This window comes from Chelonia mydas, chromosome 1 (genome assembly GCF_015237465.2).
Source record: "Chelonia mydas isolate rCheMyd1 chromosome 1, rCheMyd1.pri.v2, whole genome shotgun sequence".
Lineage (NCBI taxonomy): Eukaryota > Metazoa > Chordata > Testudines > Cheloniidae > Chelonia > Chelonia mydas.
Window position 1 is genome coordinate 200,618,325 of NC_057849.1, and position 22,340 is coordinate 200,640,664.

General features: G+C 46.2%; 1 protein-coding gene across 1 annotated transcript in view; it reads right to left on the reverse strand.

The window, feature by feature from the left end:
• Positions 1 to 5,605: 5,605 nt before the first annotated feature.
• The window catches only part of CASQ2 (calsequestrin 2), a 52,411-nt gene continuing 35,676 nt past the window's right edge, over positions 5,606 to 22,340 (reverse strand). The window contains exons 7-11 of the mRNA XM_007062074.3: positions 15,822 to 15,867; positions 12,544 to 12,598; positions 11,151 to 11,251; positions 10,675 to 10,749; positions 5,606 to 6,495 (exon numbers count right to left, since the gene is read on the reverse strand). Of these exons, the coding sequence (XP_007062136.1) occupies positions 6,316 to 6,495; positions 10,675 to 10,749; positions 11,151 to 11,251; positions 12,544 to 12,598; positions 15,822 to 15,867 (457 nt within the window). The 3' untranslated portion in view covers positions 5,606 to 6,315. The remainder of the gene's footprint in view (positions 6,496 to 10,674; positions 10,750 to 11,150; positions 11,252 to 12,543; positions 12,599 to 15,821; positions 15,868 to 22,340) is intronic.

Here is a 22,340-nt window from a genome sequence, read left to right on the forward strand (position 1 = left end):
GCTGGGGCTGGGGGCGCTCTGTTCGCGCTGCCCGCCCGGCACTCTGGGGCTGGGGGCGCTCTGGGCCTGGGGTTGGGTCATGCGGGGGGGGCCAGTGCCCATGGGGTTTGTGCTTGTGCTCTGGGCTCTGGCGGGGAGTGGGAGGGGCCGAGGACTAGCCTCCCCCAACGGCTCATTCACCCTCTGCCCATGGTAGAAACATAAAAGTGCAGAGCTCTTAAAAGCAAGACATGACAGACATTGCCACATGCACAATGCTACTCTTTAAGCCCTAATATTTTTCCTCCTTCCTCCTTTTACAAGGCGATAATCTGTCTCCCAAGGGGATACATGCTTGTGTGCTGATTGAATTTTAGTTTTTTACTGCTCGTAAAGGTAACCTCAGTGGAGAGTGGGCAGGGGGCTTCCTGGTAAAGTGTCTTTAATCACCTCAACAGTCTTTCAGCTTTCTCAGAAAATGTTTTAGGGCCAGCACAGAACTGCTTCACATGTTGGAACAGCATGAGCAGTACAGACATATGCTGTGGGCAGTCCTTAAAAGCTCTGGGGGGTATGTGTGTGTATGTGTCTGTAGTGTGGTGGAGAGACAAGGTGGGGAAGCTGTAAATCTTTTGGTTTGGTTTTTGCAAAGGCCAACCTTGAGTTCCTGGGCACCGAAAATACTCAGCCCAATATTTATACCAATTTTGTTGTTCTGTAACTATTGAGGGGGTGGCCATAACTAGTTTGCTGTTGCTTTGGCGTGCTGTCAGTACTGTGGTTTTGTATGGGATTTTTTTAAAAAAGAAATTCTGACTAATCTGATTAATGGTTGCAGCTCAGTAACCTGGCTGCCGAATTGTGTGTGTTTCTATGGAAATAACTGGGTGGGGGCCTATGACATTTAGGATTCAAAGCTTAAAAGAAAACCTAGGAGCAGGTGGCAATTTGGTGTTTGGATTCATTCTCAGGCCAATGTTTAGCCACCCACCGAGAAGGACATTATTGGAGTACGAACTCAAGCTACGTTGCATCTTTAGTTACTGCAGGTCACAATCTGGGAAGAAATTCTGCTTTGCAACTGACCAGGGCTTTGCGACAACTGGAAAAGATCCTTCCCCATAGAATTCATCCCAGGTTTTACTCGCTGAGGCAGGACTAGTCTATGAGAGTTCAGTGGGTGTCCATGCAGTGCAGACAGGAACAGTAAAGCTCCCTCATGATGGAGTCTGTTGGGGCCTGACAGTGGTTGTGCATTCAATGGCCTGAATGGAATTTCACAGCAAGGGGAGCTCAGCGTGAGCCAAGCCCACCAAGTGCCTTGCTCTAGGGAGCCCGCAGTGAGCTGGGACACTGCCCTGCACCATGTGTCAACCCTATTCCCCCAAAGCAAAAGGAGCTCTGGGTCCTGTTTGCCCTGGACTCTCCCCTAAGGAGGGGGAAGCTTTATTCTCTGCAGGTTGGCTCCTTGGGAGCAGCCATCTCCTCTCCCTGCTCTCAGCTGCGACTGAGTAATGAGTCCCAGACCCACTTAGAGCAGTGGTCCCCAAACTTTTGAGGGTCATGTCTCCCCTTATCTCTGTCCCCATTCCCCCAGGCTGGGGCTGGGAGCTCCAGGGGGAGGGGAGGACTCAGACAGGGGTAAGGGGGCCGAGGCTGGGACTGCAACTGGGGGTAGGTCTGGGGTCAGGAGCAGGGATGAAGCTGCGGTCAGGGGCCGAAGTTGGGGGCAGGAGAGGAATCACAGCTGGGCCCCTGGCCAGGTTCAGAGCTGTGCCAAGGCTGGGGATGGGGCCAGGTGCAAGGTCGGGACCTGGGGCCATGGCTGGGGGCGAGGCCGGAGCTGGGTAGCACTCCTCCCCCACCCCTCCCCTCCCCTTGGGGGCTGGCCTGGGCCCGATGCACCCCCCAGAATGTTCCTTCACATTCTTCTTGGGGGGGCACACCCCACAGTTTGGGGACCTCTGATTTAGAGGCAGTTCCCCCGGCTTGGAGCAGATGGGGAGGTGGCAGTAGCAGCTCTGTGGGTGCTTCCCGGACCGGTGGGTTTGTGAGCAGCAGTGTGGTCGCCTGGCCGTGACAGAGCACGGAGATGAGCTGAGGTAGTGGGGACAATTTCTAGCCCTGTCCTTAAATGGCCATTGACAGCAGATATTGGAGGGCAGGAGAGAAGGGAGAGGGAGGAACAGGAGAAAATCGGCATAGGGAGAACTCAGGAGAGAAAGCAAGGGACAGAGGGGGATAGATGGAGAGAGAGAGAGAGAGAGAGGAAAAAGAGGAGGACGGAGGCAAGGGATAGCTTGATTTCCCCCTCACATTGGTTTTCCCCTGGTATGAGTCCATTGACTTCCTCCTCACTTACACTGGTGTGAGCGAGCACTCTTCCATGGTTATTGCTATTCATTAGCTAAGTTGAGTGGCAGCTGTTTCATGCTTGACACGTGCCTATAAGATGTAGTAGTCATAGGACCCAAGAGACTATGGTCCACCAGTTGCAGCACAGAATGCCTCAGTATCCCACCACTTGTAGAATAGAACATCCTACCATCACAGCATGGAATACACCAACATCCCACCAGTCACAGCAGGGAACATATTAACATTCTAATCACCCCTTTTTTTCCAAAAGAGATATTGCCCTATTCTGTAAAATCATAGCAGACAAGGTACTGAAAAGAGACAGAAAACTACCGAGCATTTGGGACATTCCAGATGAATGAAAAAAATGCATTTGAATTAGCTTTCCCTCCTACTTTCTTCATTGCCAGAACTGCCTCCTTCTCCCCTCCCTTAAAATTTTACTTATTTTTTAAAATGGCAAAAACCAGAAGAGAATTAAACATCTGTAGCTTTTTAATTAAAAGGTAAAGTTAAAAAGATCCCAGATGATATATGGGTGAAGAGAAGCAGAGAAAGCCATGTTTGAAGAATGGGGCGGGAGAAACGATAGTATCAAAAGCAACTTCACAGGCCACAGGGATGACAGGTGCATATTTAACTTTTTATTTTATAATACAAAGAAAAGCTTTCTAGTCCAATTTATGAAGCACTGAAACCCCACAGCACAGGATACAACATCACCCATCAGTTTCTGCATGGAACGCATCCGTGTTCTAAGTGCCCCTTTTCCCAAAATAAATATTGCCTGATGCTTTAAAATGCCTTTTTGTATCAGTGTAGCTTTACCCATACAGCTGCACCAGTGCAAGACACATGGTAGGTGGGGCTTGCACAAATGCAACTCACTCCGTTTTACACTGGCACAGTGCATCTATGGGAGAGGTTTGCACCAGTGTAGCTAATGATGCAAATATACCTAATGTAGCCAAGTGCTTAGAGCAGAAAAGGCACTGAAAAGAGGCATGCAGAAAGCTAGTGAGCATTTGGGATGTCCCATTAGTGATAATGACCGGGAAGGGATAAAATAACTAATTTGTTTTTCTTCATGTTCACATAAATTAATTATACTTTCAGATTACAAATCAGTGTTTCAGTGTCTACTCATGTTGGAATTATCCTTCCATGAGCCAGTTCAGGCCAATCAAAGAACTGCTCAACTGCATCACTCAAACAGCTCCTGAGAACGGGTCATAATTTCAGAGAGAGAGAAGCCAATCAGGAAATAGTATACATAACTAAAATGTGTTTTGTAACAGGGATTATAACAGGGGTTGCAGTAGTGTTGTGAATGGTGAGGACAAAAATGCATGGGATCTTTATTCCCTTGTAAACTGCAAACCCTTCTGATTAGCCAGGAAGGGTGAAACCCTGCTTGTCTTACTCATGTGTGTAGCCCCAAGGTGAAGGCAAAGCTGGTAGTCTTCCCACATGAGGATGCAAGCAGGATCTGTCCCTTAGTGGTGAACTGAGAAGAGAGACTGAAAAATGTTGGCTTTACCCTTTCCTGCACTTTACAATGCATAAAGATGACCTCAAACTTACAAGAAAAATCCTGCTTGCTATTTACACGAGGCATCCCAGATCCTCACATCCCTCTCCGTGCTGGAGGATCTTGGGTAGAACTCTGGAGAGCCTGAACCATAAGATCATCTCTGTTGGTTGTAGACAGAGCTGTGACTCCCCCTCACCTCAACCAATGGGAGAAGGGTTAAGACTTAGCACCCCCTTTCCAGAAAGCAGTAAGAAAGCAGGAGACAGCTCGCAGCACAGCCTAGAGTGACATCATCCTTCAAGTCCTCCAAAGATCTCACCAAGTCTTCTAGAACGGAAAGGGAAGTGAGCGCTTGATGTTCCAAATGTTAATACTGTACATAGAAAATCCCCCCCTCCCCCACGCACGTATTTTAAACCTTTGGGACAGAAGCAAGAAAGGGCAGGTATATAGATATATGTAGATATAGATAGCGCTATAAAATTTTGCTTTGCAGTTCACTTAGAGGCAGTTTCTGGAGTGTAAATCTTAGCTCTTGTTGGGCTAATTCACATTAATACAGTGACCCAACGAGTCCTGATTCTCATCTCACCTCTACCAGTTTTACATCGGTGTTAATTTCATTGACTTCAATAGTTACTTCTGACTTGCCCCAGTGTAAACAAGATCAGAAGGCTCTGTATCTCTAGTAAGAGAGAAGAAACAGACCCTAACTAAGCTAAAAAGACAAGACAATTTGAGGATTAATTCCTAAGGGTAAGAATGTCCTCAGATTGTCCTTCTCTTGCACTAAAACCTAATAAAGCAGGACAATTGAAATCTACAGGTGAGGGAAATCCATGAGCCCTAAAGATGTCACGTTGGTTTATATGTGGATTTCTCATGGATGGCCCTGCATTCTGCAAGATCAAGTTTCTGACCCCTATTGTGAGTGACCCTTTGACTGCAAATGAATGCTGTGATGTACTTTAGACTAGAGTCTGCAGCCAAAAGAGGCTGCACCCTTAGTACTAAGGGATGTGTGAACATTTATGTGGAATAGAACTTTCAAACCCAGTCCCACGTCTACTTAAAAGCCAGACAATTTGATCCTTTCACTGATGGTTACCACACCAAAATTATTCATCCAATGAGTTTGTCTAGTGAAGCTGAACAGACCTGTCCCCGGCTGACAATTTGTTCACTGGAAAAGATGCCATGCAGGAATAAGGTTCAGAGGACTCTAGGGTTGTACAGTCATATGGAATGGGAGGGCTTTAGGGTGGAGTACTATGAATGTTTCTTTTGATCTCCATGTGTGGCAGGGTGAGCCTCTGTATGTAATTTCCAGTTGTGTATTTCATGTGATCTCAATGCCCAACAATAAATCAGCTAAGGATCCCTTAAAAGAAGAGATGGTCCTAAGCCAGAAAGTTCAGATCCAGATTCAGATGTGGATGCAAACTTCCCCAAAATTCAGGTAGGTCGTATATAGTGCTCTGGTTCCACCCATCATACAGATGTATCAGAGTGGTAGAGTTCAGATCTGAATTATCTCAAAGCTCTGGGGTCAGGAATCAGTGTTTCATTTCAGTCCATTGGGTCTGAACCTCAGAGTTTGGATTCAGACCTTGATCTGAACTCCTCAGGAGCTTTCAGACCTGATGTTCTGACCCATCCAGATTTCTACGCTTTTACCAACCTTGCCTGAGTTTGGAGCCTGCAGTGTCACACCAATCCAGGCAGGTTTCATGAGTTTGGGTGCAATTTTTTTGCACAGCTCTGCACAAAGGGAATATTCTTTCATTATACAGATAATTGAGATTTTAACTACCATCCTTAAAAAAAAACAAAAACACCCCACGGTGTTTATGATGTCATCAGTGAAGAAGTACCAGACACCCAGAGCAGAGTTTGTGGGATACTGTGGTCTCTGCTGTGCTGTTTAGCTGAGCAGATGTGAAGGATGTTTTGTTTAATGAAATTGGCAGTATTTTTCAGTGACCTTCCTGATGTCTTACAATGAGATTAGGTCTTAAAATATAAGAGGCCGATTATCATGGGAATAGAAATTAGTTCCCCATGCCCTTTGGTGGCATGAAGAAAGGCCCTCTACCATCTACCCACTACCCAGCAGTAACTCACAGAAACGTCAGGGGAAATTCCCTGCAGATTTCTGTTGTCCATACCGGTGAGGCCTGATTTTCAGCAGTACTGAGCATCTGCAGCTGTCGCTGATTTCACTGAGAGCTGGGGGTGTGCAGAACCTCTGGAAACCAGGCCAAGCAGTTTTTTTGGCGTGGGGAGCAGGAGGGATGGGAAAGGAGGAGGAGACGGGTGTTCTGTGACCGCTGGAAACAGTCTTCATAAGGCCGAGGAGGCGGGACAGCCGTTTAGAAGGCACAGCAACCTGCCGCAAGTGAAAATGGCTCACTGTCCAGAAGACAGACTGTACAGAGTCAAATCTAATCATCATCATCGTCGTCGTCATCATCGTCGTCGTCATCATTGTCGTCGTCGTCGTCGTCATCGTCATCATCTTCCGTGTTTATCTTCCCAGAGAGCACATCCTCTATCCAGTCTTCCAGCTCCTCCGCTGTGGGCAGGTCATCATCATCCTTGATTTCCATCCAAACACTGTCTGCCTGAAGGAACAGATACAACAGCAAGAAATCAGAGCACCTCCCTCCCAGGGACTGGCTGGTGGTAGGATTACTTCACCTCTCCAATGAGGGGGTAGAATTAGCTTGTTTCTCTAACTGGGTGTGGTGGGATTAGCTCATGTGTCAAGTAGGAGCTGGCAGGATTAGCCCCCCTGCTTTCTAACAGGGGGGACTCCGTGCTGCTTTATTAAGGCCTGGGCTACACTTAAAATTTAGGTCAGCATAGCTACGTCACTCAAGGTTGTGACAAATCCACCCACCGTAGCTATGCCAATCTGGCCCCTGGTGTAGATCCAGCGAGGGTGACAGAAGACCTAGCTACCGTCACTTGGGGTGGTAGTGATCCTACACTAACAGAAAGACCCCTTCCATCGCTGTAGGCTGTGTTATGCCGGGATAGTCCCGGTAGTGGAGACATGGCCAAAGATTGTAATAGATGTACTGCATGGAACTGATCATGTTCTTAAACTGACTGTTAGGAACTGGGCAGGTAATAGCATGTATTTTGATCACATTTTTCTCATTATTGGACCAGCTAGCTAATTATATTAGCCAATAGTCCATAGGGACGTAGCTCCAGTGGTTTTAGCCCATTTCACAATGCAGTTTCATATTCCCCTCCTTGTCTCCAACTCTCTCTGTGGATTTATTCCGCTGGACTTTCCAGACCTTGTCATCTCTACTCATCTCCCTGATCCTTCCACTCTTCTCCTGCCGGCACCCTCTCTGGCCTATCACACAGTCTGGAGGGACACTCTTGGGGGTGACAGCAGCTCTTGCCATCTGGAAGAGCCTTTTCCCATAACACCTCTTTGCCTCACTGACTCCACAGTTCATTCCAAATCTGCAGAAAACACTGCCCATCCCCCTTGTCTGTATGTCTTAAACTCTTCTCTCTCTCCCTGCTCATACCATTTAAAGCTGCAAACCACTGTGGCTTTCTGTTGGTATGAAAGACACTGTACAAAATAAAGTTATGGAGTAGTGAGAGGAGGCATGGTCTAGTGGGAGGGGACTCAGGTGACCTGGGCTCCGTTCCCTGTTTAGCCATAGATTCCTTGCATGACCATGGAGTTTCCCCAGCTGTAAAGCAGGGATAATGACATTGTTCATTCATGCTTTGAAAGGCACTGGAGCAGTGAAATCTCCAAAGCAAAGTCTTTCCTTGCCCGAGGGACCTAATTTGCTTGGGGTCCTGATGTAAGCTTTGATAAAATATTTGGCCACATTTCTGCCTCCAGGGAGGGCTTAGATCCCCAAGTATTTCCTTTATCGAACAGGAAGCTATCAAAAGAGATACAGAACTTGATCCTGATGCCCTGCGAGTAGTCCCATTGAATGAAATGGCACTGTTTGGGTGAATGAGGGCTACTCTTGTGAGTAAAGACAGCTGAATCAGACTCATTGCTTGTGTGGAAAATATAGCCGCAGTATATTGCAATCCACGGTGGCAGGGCTTCTACACCATCACAGTGAGAATAGGCAGTGGGGACCTGGAACCCAATGGTATTTTTATTGGCGGATTTCTAGAGACATGAGGGTCCTACTCCTTCTGAGGTTAAGGAAAATGTGTCTGTGTATTCACTGGGCCTGAGTCATCACTGTGTTACTCCATTTTGTATCACTGCATCTCAGTGGATTTACATCGCTGTCACACTGGAGCATTGCAGTGCGGAATCAGGCCCACCATTTTTCTTTTCTTACACTGCACCAACATGCACCTTCCTCAGAACACCCTTCTAGATAAATGGAAACCACACTTAGGAGAATGAACTAAAACTCTCATAAACCCTACGAGCAACAATCTAGCCCCGTTTACAAAGAAAACGGTAGCAAAGCCATGGTCAAATGATGGGATCCACCTCTTCTGAAAGATCTCGAGATAACCTCTGGATTTGCTCAAGGTCACAGAGAAAGTAGGCGGCAGAGCCAGGAATAGACCCCCCAAGGGTTGGATCGTTAGCTGGTGGAAATTGACATAGCCCATTGAAGTCTCTCTCTCCTCTCCTCTGAGGTCAAATTAAACATTCAGATTTTTTATTAACAAAATTTCAAACACAAAAAGGGTTGTTAAATCCAGACTCCACGTTATGGTATTTACATAGTTGAGGGAATTCTGATTCCCAAGCTGCTGTGTTTCCAGACAGCTCCTTTTTAAGGTTATAAAAGGTTACATTTCACAGAATCCAGCCATGGAAAGAAGCCTGTAAATCTGGAGTATGTGTTAGATGTTCTCAGATAATCTCGACGTTGCCGTCAGAATGAAGAAAAAAAAATTTTTTCTCCATTATCTTGCCATTTGGCATGTTACGTGCATTTTATTTTCCTGACTGTTCCTTCTGGTTGGTTGTTGCTTGGAAGCAGGACTGGGTCCCTAGCCTGACGACCAATACATACATAGGGAATTTGCAACCTGACATTAGTCCCCCACAAGCCTGGTACAACACAATGGAAACAATAGCATTTTAATGGCAAGATTTACTGCTCATAAAACCCAGGCAGGTAGCACAATGGCAAAGTCTGAGTCACGCAGGGCCTGATCCTGGGATGTGCTGAGCACCCCGGACTCCACTGTGAGTTAGGACTCAGCACCTCTCAGCAACTGCATTGGTTACATGGGTATGTTTTGAATTGATTTGCACTCTCCATGGTAACACAATGGCATGACTTAGAAACAGTTGCCAACCTGGTAGGAAAATTCCATGTGTTTGTGAAGTGCAATAGGGGCTGCTTAGCTTTTGTTATATTGTGCATGCATGTGAAACAATGTAAGATCATGTGCATGGGTGGGGAGGGACTCAGGGAACCTCCCTCCCTCCTCTGGTCTAGTGCACCCTCCCCAGGGCTAGGCTCACCGTGGCTCTCGTCACTAGGGAACATGAAGCGGGGAGGGCTGGTTAGTGCTGACGGCAGTACTAGAAGCCCAGGCTGTGTTTCTGGGCTGGGTGAAGCCAGAGCTGTGTCCCTTCTGCGCTGGAATGGCTGCATGGTGGAATGTATTGGATATACCTGTTGAACAGGTATGACAAGGGCTTCCCTAGCCTAGGCACCGAGAAGAATTATGCCTTTCTTCCTCCTCTGCCCCATTGCAGCTCGAGCCGTACAGGAGCCCAGTGGTTTTGTGATCGAGCGGTGTAGTGGCTAGAAAAGGGCCTTTGGTTTTAGACTCCAGGGGGTGTGCAGTTGGGGAGGAGTGTCTACACTCAGAGTTTGCAGAAGGCCTGGGGGAAAGTGAGGCTTAATTAAATTCCATTAGAAGAACTCAGAGAGAATATGATAGTGTGGTTATCATCAGACAGGTGCCTATGTAAGAACGGCACCTGCTTATGGAGCCGTTCTGCTCCCTGTGCATTAAACCCAGTGCTGTGGTCTAAGTACATGAGTTCACCCTCATCTGTTTCACGGTTGCGAAGACTGATAGATCCACTGACAACATGCTACGCCTGTGATCAAATTCTCCATAGTGCCACTGAACACAATGGTCTCACAGTGGGCTGGAAACATAGAGCAAGCCCTGCTATTCAATATTCGTTCCATGAAGATCCCACCATTGTCAATTTATACTGCATCCTTCTGGTTTCTTACTGTATTTTTAATCTGTGCAGCTGCTCACTGTTTGTTAGTGACCGTCTTTCCTCGCACAGTCAAACTGTGCCCTTCTTGTTTTGCCACGCAACTACCCTCTTCCTTCTTTCAGTCCCTAAGCTATCTTTTGCTGCTCTGTTTCTCTGCTGAGACCTATAGAATTCCATGCAAATAAGACCCTACTGTGAGTGACTGACTAGGGAAGACCCCAGGGGAAGTGATGAAAACCTCATTGTACGAGTCATTTAAAATTAAACTGGATAAAGCACTGGGGAACAGTCTGAAGGGAACAATTGTGCATTGGCCAGAGGTAGCCCACAAGTGACTCAGTAGTAGAACTGAGCCCAAACTGAAACTGGATCTGAACTTTCCTGCACTTTGAAGTGTTGAAAATCCAGATCTAAAGGTAAATTTTGTGGCTTAACATTTGCTCTGCTCACTGGGGTGAAATTCTGGTCCCACTGACGTCAATGGCAAAACTTCTATTGACTTCACCAGGGCCAGGATTTTGCCTTAGGACTTGTCCTTCTTAGCATCTCAAATTCTTACTGGATTTGCTGTGTTTGTCATACTCACATCTGTGACATTTACCACCCCGATCTGTGGCTTGAATAGGTCGATCTTGAAGATCTTCTCCCAATAGGTGATGAGCTGCAGCAGGGGGGGAAAAAAAAGCTAAGACAAAGGTGTTTAAACAACCACTTCATATTAACACAGCCAGCTGGCTATTGAAGAACAAGCCATCCAGCAATCAGACTAGTCCTGGAAATCAGAGATGGGTTCTCTTGTGTGGCAGTGTAAAATGCTAACCAGTGGGCTGTCCCAACAGCATCCATTTAATGGTGGAAACACCAGATCAGTTTCTTCTCCAGCACTGTCATGCAGATTTGACTTTGAGGTGGATCCTTGCTGGTTAGTTCCCAATTTGCCATGCTATGTCTCAACTTCTCCCATATCTTCTCTTCTCTTCCTCTACATTCTGTGAGTTCTCTGGTAGGATGAGTGCACACACACACACCAGCCAAGGAGGGAAATGATCCTCCGCCACTCACCAAAGGAAAGTCATCAGGGTCGATCCACACAATGCTAAGGTCAGGATTGTTGGTGTTCTCCTTGGCGACTTGCTTCAGAATCTCCAGGAACTCAAAGCCATCTGAAATGATATATGTGAACCTCCCAGTCTCTCAAACAAGCACCCCGACACACGTTCCTTGTTTTGTTGCAATGTCCAAGCTAAAGATGGCGTACAAGGCTCCTTTTTATTTAAAAAACTTCTAGCTACCCTCCGTTCCTTATGATGATGGCTGCTACATGACAATGCTTTGCACTTCTCTAGCAGCTTTCCTCCAAGGATATCAAAATGAAGCGAGTGAAGGGTGGGGTTTTCACTAATGCCCAAGTGATTTAGGACCACAAATGCCATTGACTCCTGCTCCTAAATCACTAAGGCACGTTTGAAAATCTCATCCTAAGTGCTTCACCCAAGATCACACAACAAGTCAGTGGCAGAATTGGGACAAAAACCTAACGGTCCTGAATCCCGTCCTCTGCTCACTCAGCCTGTGCAGTAGGCCTCTAGGAACTACCATCCAAAACTAATTAATAGTTCATGCAGAATATTATTTTATCTCCAACAGCTGCCAGAGTCAAAAGCTTCTGAGGAAGATGTAAGCCCCTCACGAATCTCCTGTCTGTGCCATGCTGACCACACAGAGGGGTACATTTCTTCCTAACCCCAGCTGGTCACCAGTTTAAGCTCTGGAGCATGAGGATTGATATTCTTTGCAATTTAATCCTAACTGGTATAATTGCTGAGGCTATTCTTATTCACCGGCTAAAAGTTCACACAAGCATCCTGACTCCAGATCCCTGCAGGACCTGTCTCCCTTTTACCAGTTTGCGTGTGGGGTTCTCGCTGCTTGATGGAGGCAGGCCCTGCTGAACTGGTCTGACAGGCTTGCCAACTGCCAGACTGCATTTGCTTTGGAAACTTTCTCATGCCAGGTAAGGTATGGTAACTGAACTGCAAAGCAACAAACACACCTTCCTTCTGGGCGACGCTTCCTCGTGGCTGCACTAGTGAAGGGGAGAGAGACTTCTCTTTAGAATCAGCACAGATCCTGGGGCGCTCTGTGCAGGGATTGGGATTGGTAAGGGATTGGGAGGGGGAGAAGGTGTCTCCAAAATGTGGAGTCAGTTTAACAGAGTGTAAGATGGTGTAACTAACACACTCCGAGGCTGGGAGGGAGGATTCTTGCAGGAAAAGCAACTTGCAAGAAGGAGTGACAAGGTGTAAGTCCTTGGGGCTGAGATGAGGGCCTATGTGTGAGGCTCATACCAGGTAACCATAATGCAAGTCAAAGATGATCCTAGCTGATCTGATAGATTTCCAGGTAGGTGTGGGGAGAGACAGGAGTTATGTGGGGGTAAGGAAGGGCCTCCTACCCGGGTCGTCTTCTTCGGCGAAGGCCACAATGTGGATTCCATCCAGGTCATCCTCCTGTGGACAAGAAAACTGTTACTGGCTGGTCAGGAGAGAGGAGGAGAGGGCATTGAGAGGGGATGGGGCAGCTTGAGTGCGGGTTGCTGTTGGAGATGAGGACTGAATTATGATGTGACATTAGAGGGTGGGGCTTAGGTGGGTGGAGATGTGGAGGTGATAGGTACCACAAGGAAGAGTTTGGCTGGAGTTGCTGTGGAGAAACGCACAGCATTGGATGGGATCTGTTGTGAAAGAGGAGGAGGGGGCCACCACGTCAAGGGTTAGGGCTGGAAAGGGGGAAGAGAAGGAGGAGGAAGAGAGCACTTTGCAAGGCTTGGACGCAGTTGCTAAGAGCGATCAGGATGGGCCTGCGGGCCTGGCAGTGGTGGAGAGGCATTGTTCCTGTAGAAGGCCTAGTGCCCCATGGCGTGCTGTGGAGAGCCAGGTGAGTACAGAGTCTTTCTACACTAGCTGGAGCCTGAACTCTCCAAAATGCTTCCCTGCTGCCAGTGTCAGTGTGCAGTGTCAGTGTGCCCTGCTGTCAGTGTGCAGGGTGATGGCCATGACCCACCCCCACACAGACATGCCCCTTCTGGGCTGGTGAGTGATGCCAATAGCATCAGCTGGTGTTCCTCCTCTCCCAATAATGGAAGAAATGAAGTGGCTCAAATGAGTCTCTGTAAGGGGTGAAGAGCCCAAGGTTTTGGAGGGGGGTCACTGTGAATAGTGAGGGGGCTCAGACGGGGTGGGTGAGAGGTGAGGGGGCTCAGACGGGGCAGGTGAGAGGCGAGGGAGCTCAGACGGGGTGGGTGAGAGGTGAGGGGGCTCAGACGGGGCAGGTGAGAGGCGAGGAAGCTCAGACGGGGTGGGTGAGAGGTGAGGGGGCTCAGACGGGGCAGGTGAGAGGTGAGGGGGCTCAGACGGGGTGGGTGAGAGGTAAGGGGCTCAGAGGGGTGACTTTGTGAGATCTGACAGACTTAGATGAGGCTGACGTGAGGGGCTTGGGTTATTTGCTCCATGAAAGCTGTGGGGGTGTGAGTAGGGCTTGGCTAATGACATTGGCAAAAGCCAATGTATTAGCCAGGCTGTTTATTGTGCACCTGCTATGAAAGTCGTCTCAGAATTATCCCACGGTAAAGCCTCGGTTTCTTCATCCTCTGCCGATGCCAGTTTCCATTTCAATTGATTTTAATGCAAGAAAAAATTCCCATCTAAATGCTAATTTCTTTTCCCCTTTGAGCCCAGAGGTGACAAAACCACTATCAAAAACTAAAAACAACAACAACAAAATAAAACAAGCTAAAAGATTAAGTGGAAAACATTATCTTTGAAAACAAGAGCGGGTGTCGGGCCTGTCCTAGCTTCTTTGGGGACACCCATTTTCACAGGGACACTTAGGGCAGATTTGCTACAGAAATCAGACCACAAACAGATTGTGTAGCCTGCAGTTTTGTTTTTCCTTTACATTTGCCAGCAAGATCATTGCACAACAGACTAAAAAAAAATCTACATCTCCTTAGACAAATGGAGCCAGATTCTGATCTCAGTTGCACTCGTGTAAACCTGGAGTAATTCCAGTGATGTCACTGTGACTATTCTGAATTTACACCTGGGTAACTCAGATCAGAATCGAGCTCCTCATCTCTTGTGCATAAAAATCTCCTTACCTTAATGGATGTAAACCCTGTATTTTAACACTGTGTTTATTAAGCAAACTTTCCACCACTGACAATCCATGCTTTTTTCAAGACTATATTATGACATATTTAATATTAAATCAAAATCACTATGGGTGAAATCCTGGTTCCGTTGAAGTCAATGATAAAACAAAATGACCATTAACAACACTGGAGCCAGGATTTAACCCAGTATATCAAAACCATATTTAAAAAATAAATGAAAACCCTGGGTCCAACAAGACATAAAGCCTAAACGACTCAATCTTCAAGGTTTTGTTGCATCATTTCTTTCCTTATTGTCTCAAGGACTAATCCTGCAATCAGAGGCCCGAGGTGTCTCAAGTTGGGCAGCCAAGCAGACACTGTTGTAAATGTTGGTCCTGAGCTCTTTGGAGAAATAATTGTATCTTCTTCAATGTCTGCAAAGCACCATGAGTGGGAACACGATGAATGAATAATATTAAAGTGAATTTGTCGGAATGCTGGACACAATTGGAGCTCCTGACTGGCTTTCAGTGTCACACTCATGTTTATTAGAGCTGAGTCATTTGCAGCAAATAATTTGTTCTATGAATGTCCGATTAAGTGAGCTGTAGCTCACGAAAGCTTATAGTCAAATACATTTGTTAGTCTCTAAGGTGCCACAAGTCCTCCTGTTCTTTTTGCGGATACAGACTAACACGGCTGCTACTCTGAAACCTGTCACTTTCCCCCAGTTCACAGATCACGGAATTCTTGCCTATGTTCTTACATTTCAAATTTCTGGTGAATTTCTTCAGAATCTTTTACCTGCAGTTCATTCAAACTGTACCTATTACAATCAATGTACAATTTCTTCTGTAACTCATGTGACTAATCTAACTATTCCAGCCTGAATTTCAAATGGGATATTCTGTTGTAACATTCACAATTCATGCTGTGTAAGTTCCATAAGCCATCCAGAAACAACACTACATGGCTGAGCTATCTAATTAACCCTGTGAACACTACAGGTGAATAGATGATTCCTTACCCAAGGACGTTGAATATGAGTATATTGTAGTCACCATTATAGACTCAATATTGTTACCTCTTGAACCAGAGTGATTACTTAACACTGAACTGAGAATATCTTCTCCTCTTCTGTACTCTAGAACCAGCTGTTCCAAGATGCAATTATTTAAGGTGCTGGGAAATTGCTTCTTTAAACCTTGACCCAGAGTGCCATTTGACCAGTTTATGCAAGCAGATGGATTGTTATAGTTATTATGTTTTGATTTTCCTCGGCACTGTGCATTCAACACCATTATCCCCGATTCTGGCCCTGATTCAGCAGTCTAGCTCCAAACAGCAAAGCACTTAAGCATGTGATTTAACTTTACACACTGGAAGCTATGGATGAAGCTTTCCCTGCTGCATAATCACTCAATGTGCTTGTAAAGCTGCAGAGGCTTTGGGGGATAACGCTGCTGTCTAATCATCACAGCTTGGAGCTTTTCTGTAGCAATTCATGAGCCAGAGCAGATTTGTTTCTCATTCAAAGATTTCAAGGGACTAAAGGCTTCCCTCCCTTGTGTGCTTACCCAGGTCTCAAACATGTCTTCTGGACGCAGCTTCCTCAGGGTGGCTCTGAAAAGAACAAAAGCACCTTCTCTTAGGATGCAGGCATGTTATTCATATTGCTGGTGTGAATGGAAAAAGCAATCATGAAGCAGGTACCTACCAGTGGGATTCACCACTCTAGGCCCCTTCTGGGTGTGGACAGAAGGGTCAAATTCTGCTCTCATTTCATAGATTCATAGATGCCAAGGCCAGAAGGGACTGTTGTGACCATCTAGTCTGACCTCCTGTATAACACAGGCCATAGAACTGCCCCAAAATGATTCCCAGAGCAGATCTTTTAGAAAAACACCAATTTTGATTTAAAAATTGTCAGTGATGGAGATTCCACCATGACCCTTGGTGAATTGTTCCAATGGTTAATTACCCTCACCATTAAAAAATTATGCCCTATTACCAGTCTGAATTTGTCTAGCTTCATTTTCCCTCCAATGGATCGTGTTATTCCCTTCTCTGCCAGATTGACGGGCCCATTATTAAATATTTGTTCCCCATGTAGATACTTAAAGTCTATGATCAAATCACCCCTTAACCTTCTCTTTGTTAAGCTAAACAGACTGAGCTCCTGGAGTCTATCGCTATCAGGCATGTTTTCCGATACTTTAATCGTTCTTGTGGCTCTTCTCTGAACACTCTCCAATCTGTCAACATCCTTCTTGAATTGTGAGCACCAGAACTGGACACACTATTTCAGCAGCAGTTACACCAGTGCCAAATACAGAGGTGAAATAACCTCTCTACTCCTACTCGACATTCCTGTTTCTGCATCCAAGGATCATCTTAGCTCTTTTGGCTACTGTGCCGCACTGGGAACTCATGTTCAGCTGACTTTCCACCATGACCCCCAAATCCTCTTCAGAGAACCCGCTTCCCAGGATAGACTCCCCTATTCTGTACGTGTGGCCTACATTCTTTTTCCTAAATGGATACAATTACAGTGAACCATATTAAAACACATATTGTCTGCTTGAGCCCAGTTTACCAAGCAATCCAGATCACTCTGTCTCAGTGACCTGTCCTCTTCATTATTTACCACTCCCCCAATTTTTGTGTCATCTGCAACCTTTATCAGTGATGAGTTTATATTTTCTTCCAGGGGATTAATAAATATGTCAAATAGTGTAGCCCCAAAAACCAATCCTTCAGGACCCCACTGGAAACACCCATTTGATGATTCCCTGTTCACAATTACATTTTTAGAACTATCAGTTAGTCAGCTTTTAATCCATTCAATGTGTGCCATGTTAATTTAATATCTTTCTAGTTTTTTAATAAAAATGTCATGTGGTATCAAGGCAAAAACCTTACAGAAGTCTAAGTATATTACATCAATGCTGTTACCTTTATCACCCAAACTTGTAATCTCAACACCATTGTACTGGTACAACTCTGTTGTCACACCCTACTGGAGACACTTTGGAGATATGGTTCCAAACACCATGGTTTGTCCCATCTGTGTGTAACTGACAGCATAATGTGGCCCATCAGCTTTTTGAGATGACAAGGTGTAGTTCTACAAGGATCCAGGGCCATTTACACTCACTCTTCCCAATTGAACCTCATTCTCCCATCACTTCTGCTGGTTTTACCTGAGTGTAACTCAACTGACTTCCATGGAGTTACACCAGATTTACAGAAGAATTAGGACCTATGGGTTTTATGTGAATAATTGAGAGCAGAATTTGATCCAATATATCTATGCTAGAGATAGGGGAACCCCCAAAGAATTGGGAGGTTAGATTCAAATAAACACCCAAAATTTTGGATGCTTATTCAAAATGTCTGAACTGCTTAGGGCTGTAAAAGAACTGGAGATCCTGAGAGAGCAAACACCCTAATGAGAAGTCAGTACATCAATCAAGGTTAAAAATACCTTTCGGTCAATGTTGCTAAGCTGGTTTACAGCAGCTGAGGATCTGGCCCCATACGATAGTCTCTCTGATGGAATTTGGACACTAACCACTGAGAAGTAGGAAGGACAGAGCCGTGGAAGTGGGCATGGTCTAGTGGTTAAAGCAGAGTGGGCCAAATTCTGTTTTCAGTTAAATGGATGTAAAAGTCCAAAGAAATGTCTCTGTACTCAGTGGAATTACTACATAATTTACACTGGTACAATTGGGAACAGAATTCGGTCTGGTCTGGGAACTGACAGTCAAGTCTCCTGGCTTCCATTCCCAGCTCTGCACTAATCTGCTGGTGATCTTGGGCAAGTCATATCACTGCTCTATAGATCAGTTTCCTAAGCCATGCATTGGAGATCATACTGTCCTGCTGTAGCACACAGGTGTATTGTGAGGCTGAATTTATGAAGCCTTTATATTTTTCGCCTTCCTCTGCAGCATGGGGCATGGGTCACTTGCTGGAGGATTCTCTGCATCTTGAAGTCTTTAAACCACAATTTGAGGACTTCAATAGTTCAGACATAAGTTAGGGGTTTGTTACAGGAGTTGGTGGGTGAGATTCCGTGACCTGCGTTGTGCAGGAGGGTCAGACTAGATGATCATAATGGTTCCTTCTGACCTTAAAGTCTATGATTCTATGATTCTATTTGGATTTGAAGAATCAGGGTTCTAATTATGACTCCCCCAAGTGTGTGTGGGATTAGGCTAAGAATTATATACTCATAGAATCGTAAAACTGGAAGGGACCTCGAGAGGTCGTCTAATCCAGTTCCCTGCACTCATGGCAGGACTAAGTATTATCTAGACCAGGGGTGGGCAAACTTTTTGGCCCGAGGGACACATTGGGGTGCGAAACTGTATGGAGGGCCCGGTAGGGAAGCCTGTGCCCCCCAAACAGCCTGGCCCCTGCCCCCTATCCGCCCCCTCCCATTTCCCGCCCCCTGACTGCCCCCCTCAGAATCCCCCACCCATCCAACTCCCCCCGCTCCTTGTCCTCTGACCGCCCCCTCCCGGGATCCCCGCTCCTAACTGCCCCCCAGAACCCACCCCCTATCCAACCCCCCCTGCTCCCCGTCCCCTGACTGCCCCCTGGAACCCTCTGTCCCTTATCCAACCCCCCGACCCTGGCCCTGGCCCCCTAACCATGCCACTCAGAGCAGCATGTCTGGCCGCCGTGCTGCCCGGCCGGAGCCAGACACCCATCCAGACACCAGACACCGTCCAGAGCGCTGCCCAAGCGGCAGTGTAGCTGCGGGGGAGGGAGGAGAGACAGCAGGGGAGGGACCGGGTGCTAGCCTCCCAGGCCAGGAGCTCAGGGACCGGGCAGGACGGTCCGGCGGGCTGGATATGGCCCGCGGGCCGTAGTTTGCCCACCTCTGATCTAGACCATCCCTGACAAGTGTTTGTCTAACCAGTTCTTAAAAATCTCCAATGGTGGAGATTCCACAACCTCCCTTGGCAATTTATTCCAGTGCTTAACCACCCTGACAGTTAGGAAGTTTTTTCTAATGTCAAATTTAAACTGACCTTGCTGCAATTTAAGCCCATTGCTTCTTGTCCTATCCGCAGAGGTTAAGGAGAATAATTTTTCTCCCTCGTCCTTGTAACAACCTTTTATGAACTTGAAAACTGTTATCATGTCTCCCCTCTGTCTTCTCTTCTCCCGACTAAACAAACCCAATTTTTTCAATCTTCCCTCATAGATCATGTTTTCTAGACCTTTAATCATTTTTGTTGCTCTTCTCTGGACTTTCTCCAATTTGTCCATATCTTTCCTGAAATGTGACACCCAGAACTGGACACAGTATTCCAGTTGAGGCCTAATCAGTGCAGAGTAGAGTGGAATAATTACTTCTTGTGTCTTGCTAACAACACTCCTGCTAATACATCCCAGAATGATGTTTGCTTTTTTTGCAACAGAGTTACACTGGTGACTCATATTTAGCTTGTGATCCACTATGACCCCCAGATCCCTTTCTGCAGTACTCCTTCCTAAGCAGTCATTTCCCATTTTATATGTGCGTAACTGATTGTTCCTTCCTAAGTGGAGTACTTTACATTCATCCTTATTGAATTTCATCCTGTTCAGACCATTTCTCCAGTTTATCCAGATCATTCTGCATTTTAATCCTATCCTCCAAAACACTTGCAACACCTCCCAGCTTGGTATCATCTGCAAACTTGATAAGTATACTCTTTATGCCATTGTCTAAATCATTGATGAAGACATTGAACAGAACTGGAACCAGAACTGATCCCTGCAGGACCCCACTCATTATGCCCTTCCATCATGACTGTGAACCGCTGATAACTACTCTCTGGGAATGGTTTTCCAACCAGTTATGCACCCTCCTTATAGTAGCTCCATCTAGGTTGTATTTCCCTAGTTTGTTTATGAGAAGGACATGTGAGACAGTATCAAAAGCCTCACTAAAATCAAGCTATATAACATCTACTGCTTCCCCCTCCATCCACAAGGCTTGTTACCCTTTCAAAGAAAGCTATTAGGTTGGTTTGAAACAATTTGTTCTTGACAAATCCATGCTGACTGTTACTTATCACCTTATTATCTTCTAGGTGTTTGCAAATTGATTGCTTAATTATTTGCTCCATTATCTTTCCAGGTACTAACTGGTCTGTAATTCCCCAGGTTGTCCTTATTTCCCTTTTTATAGATGGGCACTATATTTGATCTTTTCCAATCCTCTGGAATCTCTCCTGTCTTCCATGACTTTTCAAAGATAATTGCTAATGGCTCAGATATCTCCTCAGTCAACTCCTTGAGTATTCTAGGATGCAGTTCACCAGGTCCTGCTGACCTGAAGACATCTAACTATGCCTGTTGCCTGCAGCACATGGATTCACTACAGACTCTCTCTGCTATTCCTTTCCTACTCTTCTTTTGGGGTTTGAACCTCCACATCCCTGTTTCCTAGCCCACTTTCTCCTTTCTCTCACTGCTGGGGTGAAATCACAGCAGCATGCTCTGGGGTGGTGGCAAAGTTGTGATTCACCAACTCCTCACCACAGGGTGGAGTGTGTACCTAGTGAAGATGTGCTGTGAGATGGAGGAAAGCCCTTGAAAAGTCATCATAGTACATGAGAGGGAGTTGTTGCTTCTATACATTTGACAACTTTCTACAATGCCATGGCACCAATACAAAACAGTGATTCCAGGACCTGGCTAGTTCCCGAGTGGAGAACTCCCAACAACAAAATGTCTGAGGGACTTGTAGATGCTAGGTAGCAGGCACTAGTGTAACACACTCTTTCTGCACAAACATGTTGTCCTCCCACATGACCCCTCTATCCATTGCCACACTCCCTTTCTGAACTCTGTGCAACCTGCCTCTCTGTTACCAGTTGCTGACTTGACCACTGAGAAACGATCAAATGGCAGGTGGATTGGATAGAAGGAGAGGTGCATAGGAGTCGAGCAGAGAAATGGCAGGAACCTACAGAAGGCAGTAGCTGGGAGATGTAGGGAACCAGCAAAAAGGAGAAGAGGCCAGATTAGGGTACTTCTGAACGGTTGAGAGATGGCAAACTGGGAGGAGTGAGAAATGCATCTTCAGCTGGGAGGGGGTTGTACCTCATCTGTTGGCGAGGAAGTGATATACTCCTCATCAGTTGTCTAAAGAGCTCAACTGCTGACTTAACCTCATGTTCCATACCGGCCTGGTCATTTCCATTTCCAGCTAAATGCACCTCCCGGTTTTGTCTTACGTAGCTGTATGGCCCAGGTCCTGAAGCAGGATAGGAAGAGCTTGTCTGTTGTGAGGGGCTCAAAATGAGCTGCTAGGAACACGTCACTAGGAACTGAAGATTTTCTACATGACACAATAGGATCTTGATGGGCTGGATTTTCACAGATATATGATTTCATTAAACCTCTTTCCCCCCCCGCCCTTCTTATCCTGGGTGCAGATGGCATCAGTCATCCCCCACCTCCTGCAAACCTGCCGTATCATCTTGCAATCTGTGAGGCTCAGAGATTTTCCTTTTCCTTTTCATTGCTGATGGTTAGCAGCAGATGGAGAACCCCAGGGCCTGGCATTTGTCTGAGTGTTTAATCAGCCTCCTGTTCCTGCTGTTTGATGGAAAGAACGTGTTGAAAAAGACAGGAAGAGCTGAGGTCAAAGTCTCCCACATCAGTCCAAGAACAGCAGGACACTGATGACGGGGACGAGCCTACCTGATGGACTGAAGCTCCCCTCAACATTCCCGAGGAAAGTGAAACCATCTCTGAGTTCTTTGCCCACACATCCAGGGGCAATTCCCTCCTGACTCTAAACCTCACAATGAGTTTAACCACTTGTGCGTGAGCAAAAATCATCAATCTAATCCCATTTACGACCCATGAGACCTTTGGTGACCATGTTTTCCTTGAATCCTTTCTTGATCCTTGGTAGCCTATTAGATTAATTTGGATACGTATAACTGTTGGGAAAAGCAATTTATGTGTGCGGGGCGATGCCCTGTCTGAACTCCATTGCACTTTATGTTTAAAGGTGCATATTCACCTTGTCTCACAGGCAGGTGCATACATAGATTTAACCCCTGAGATGGGAATAACCTCGT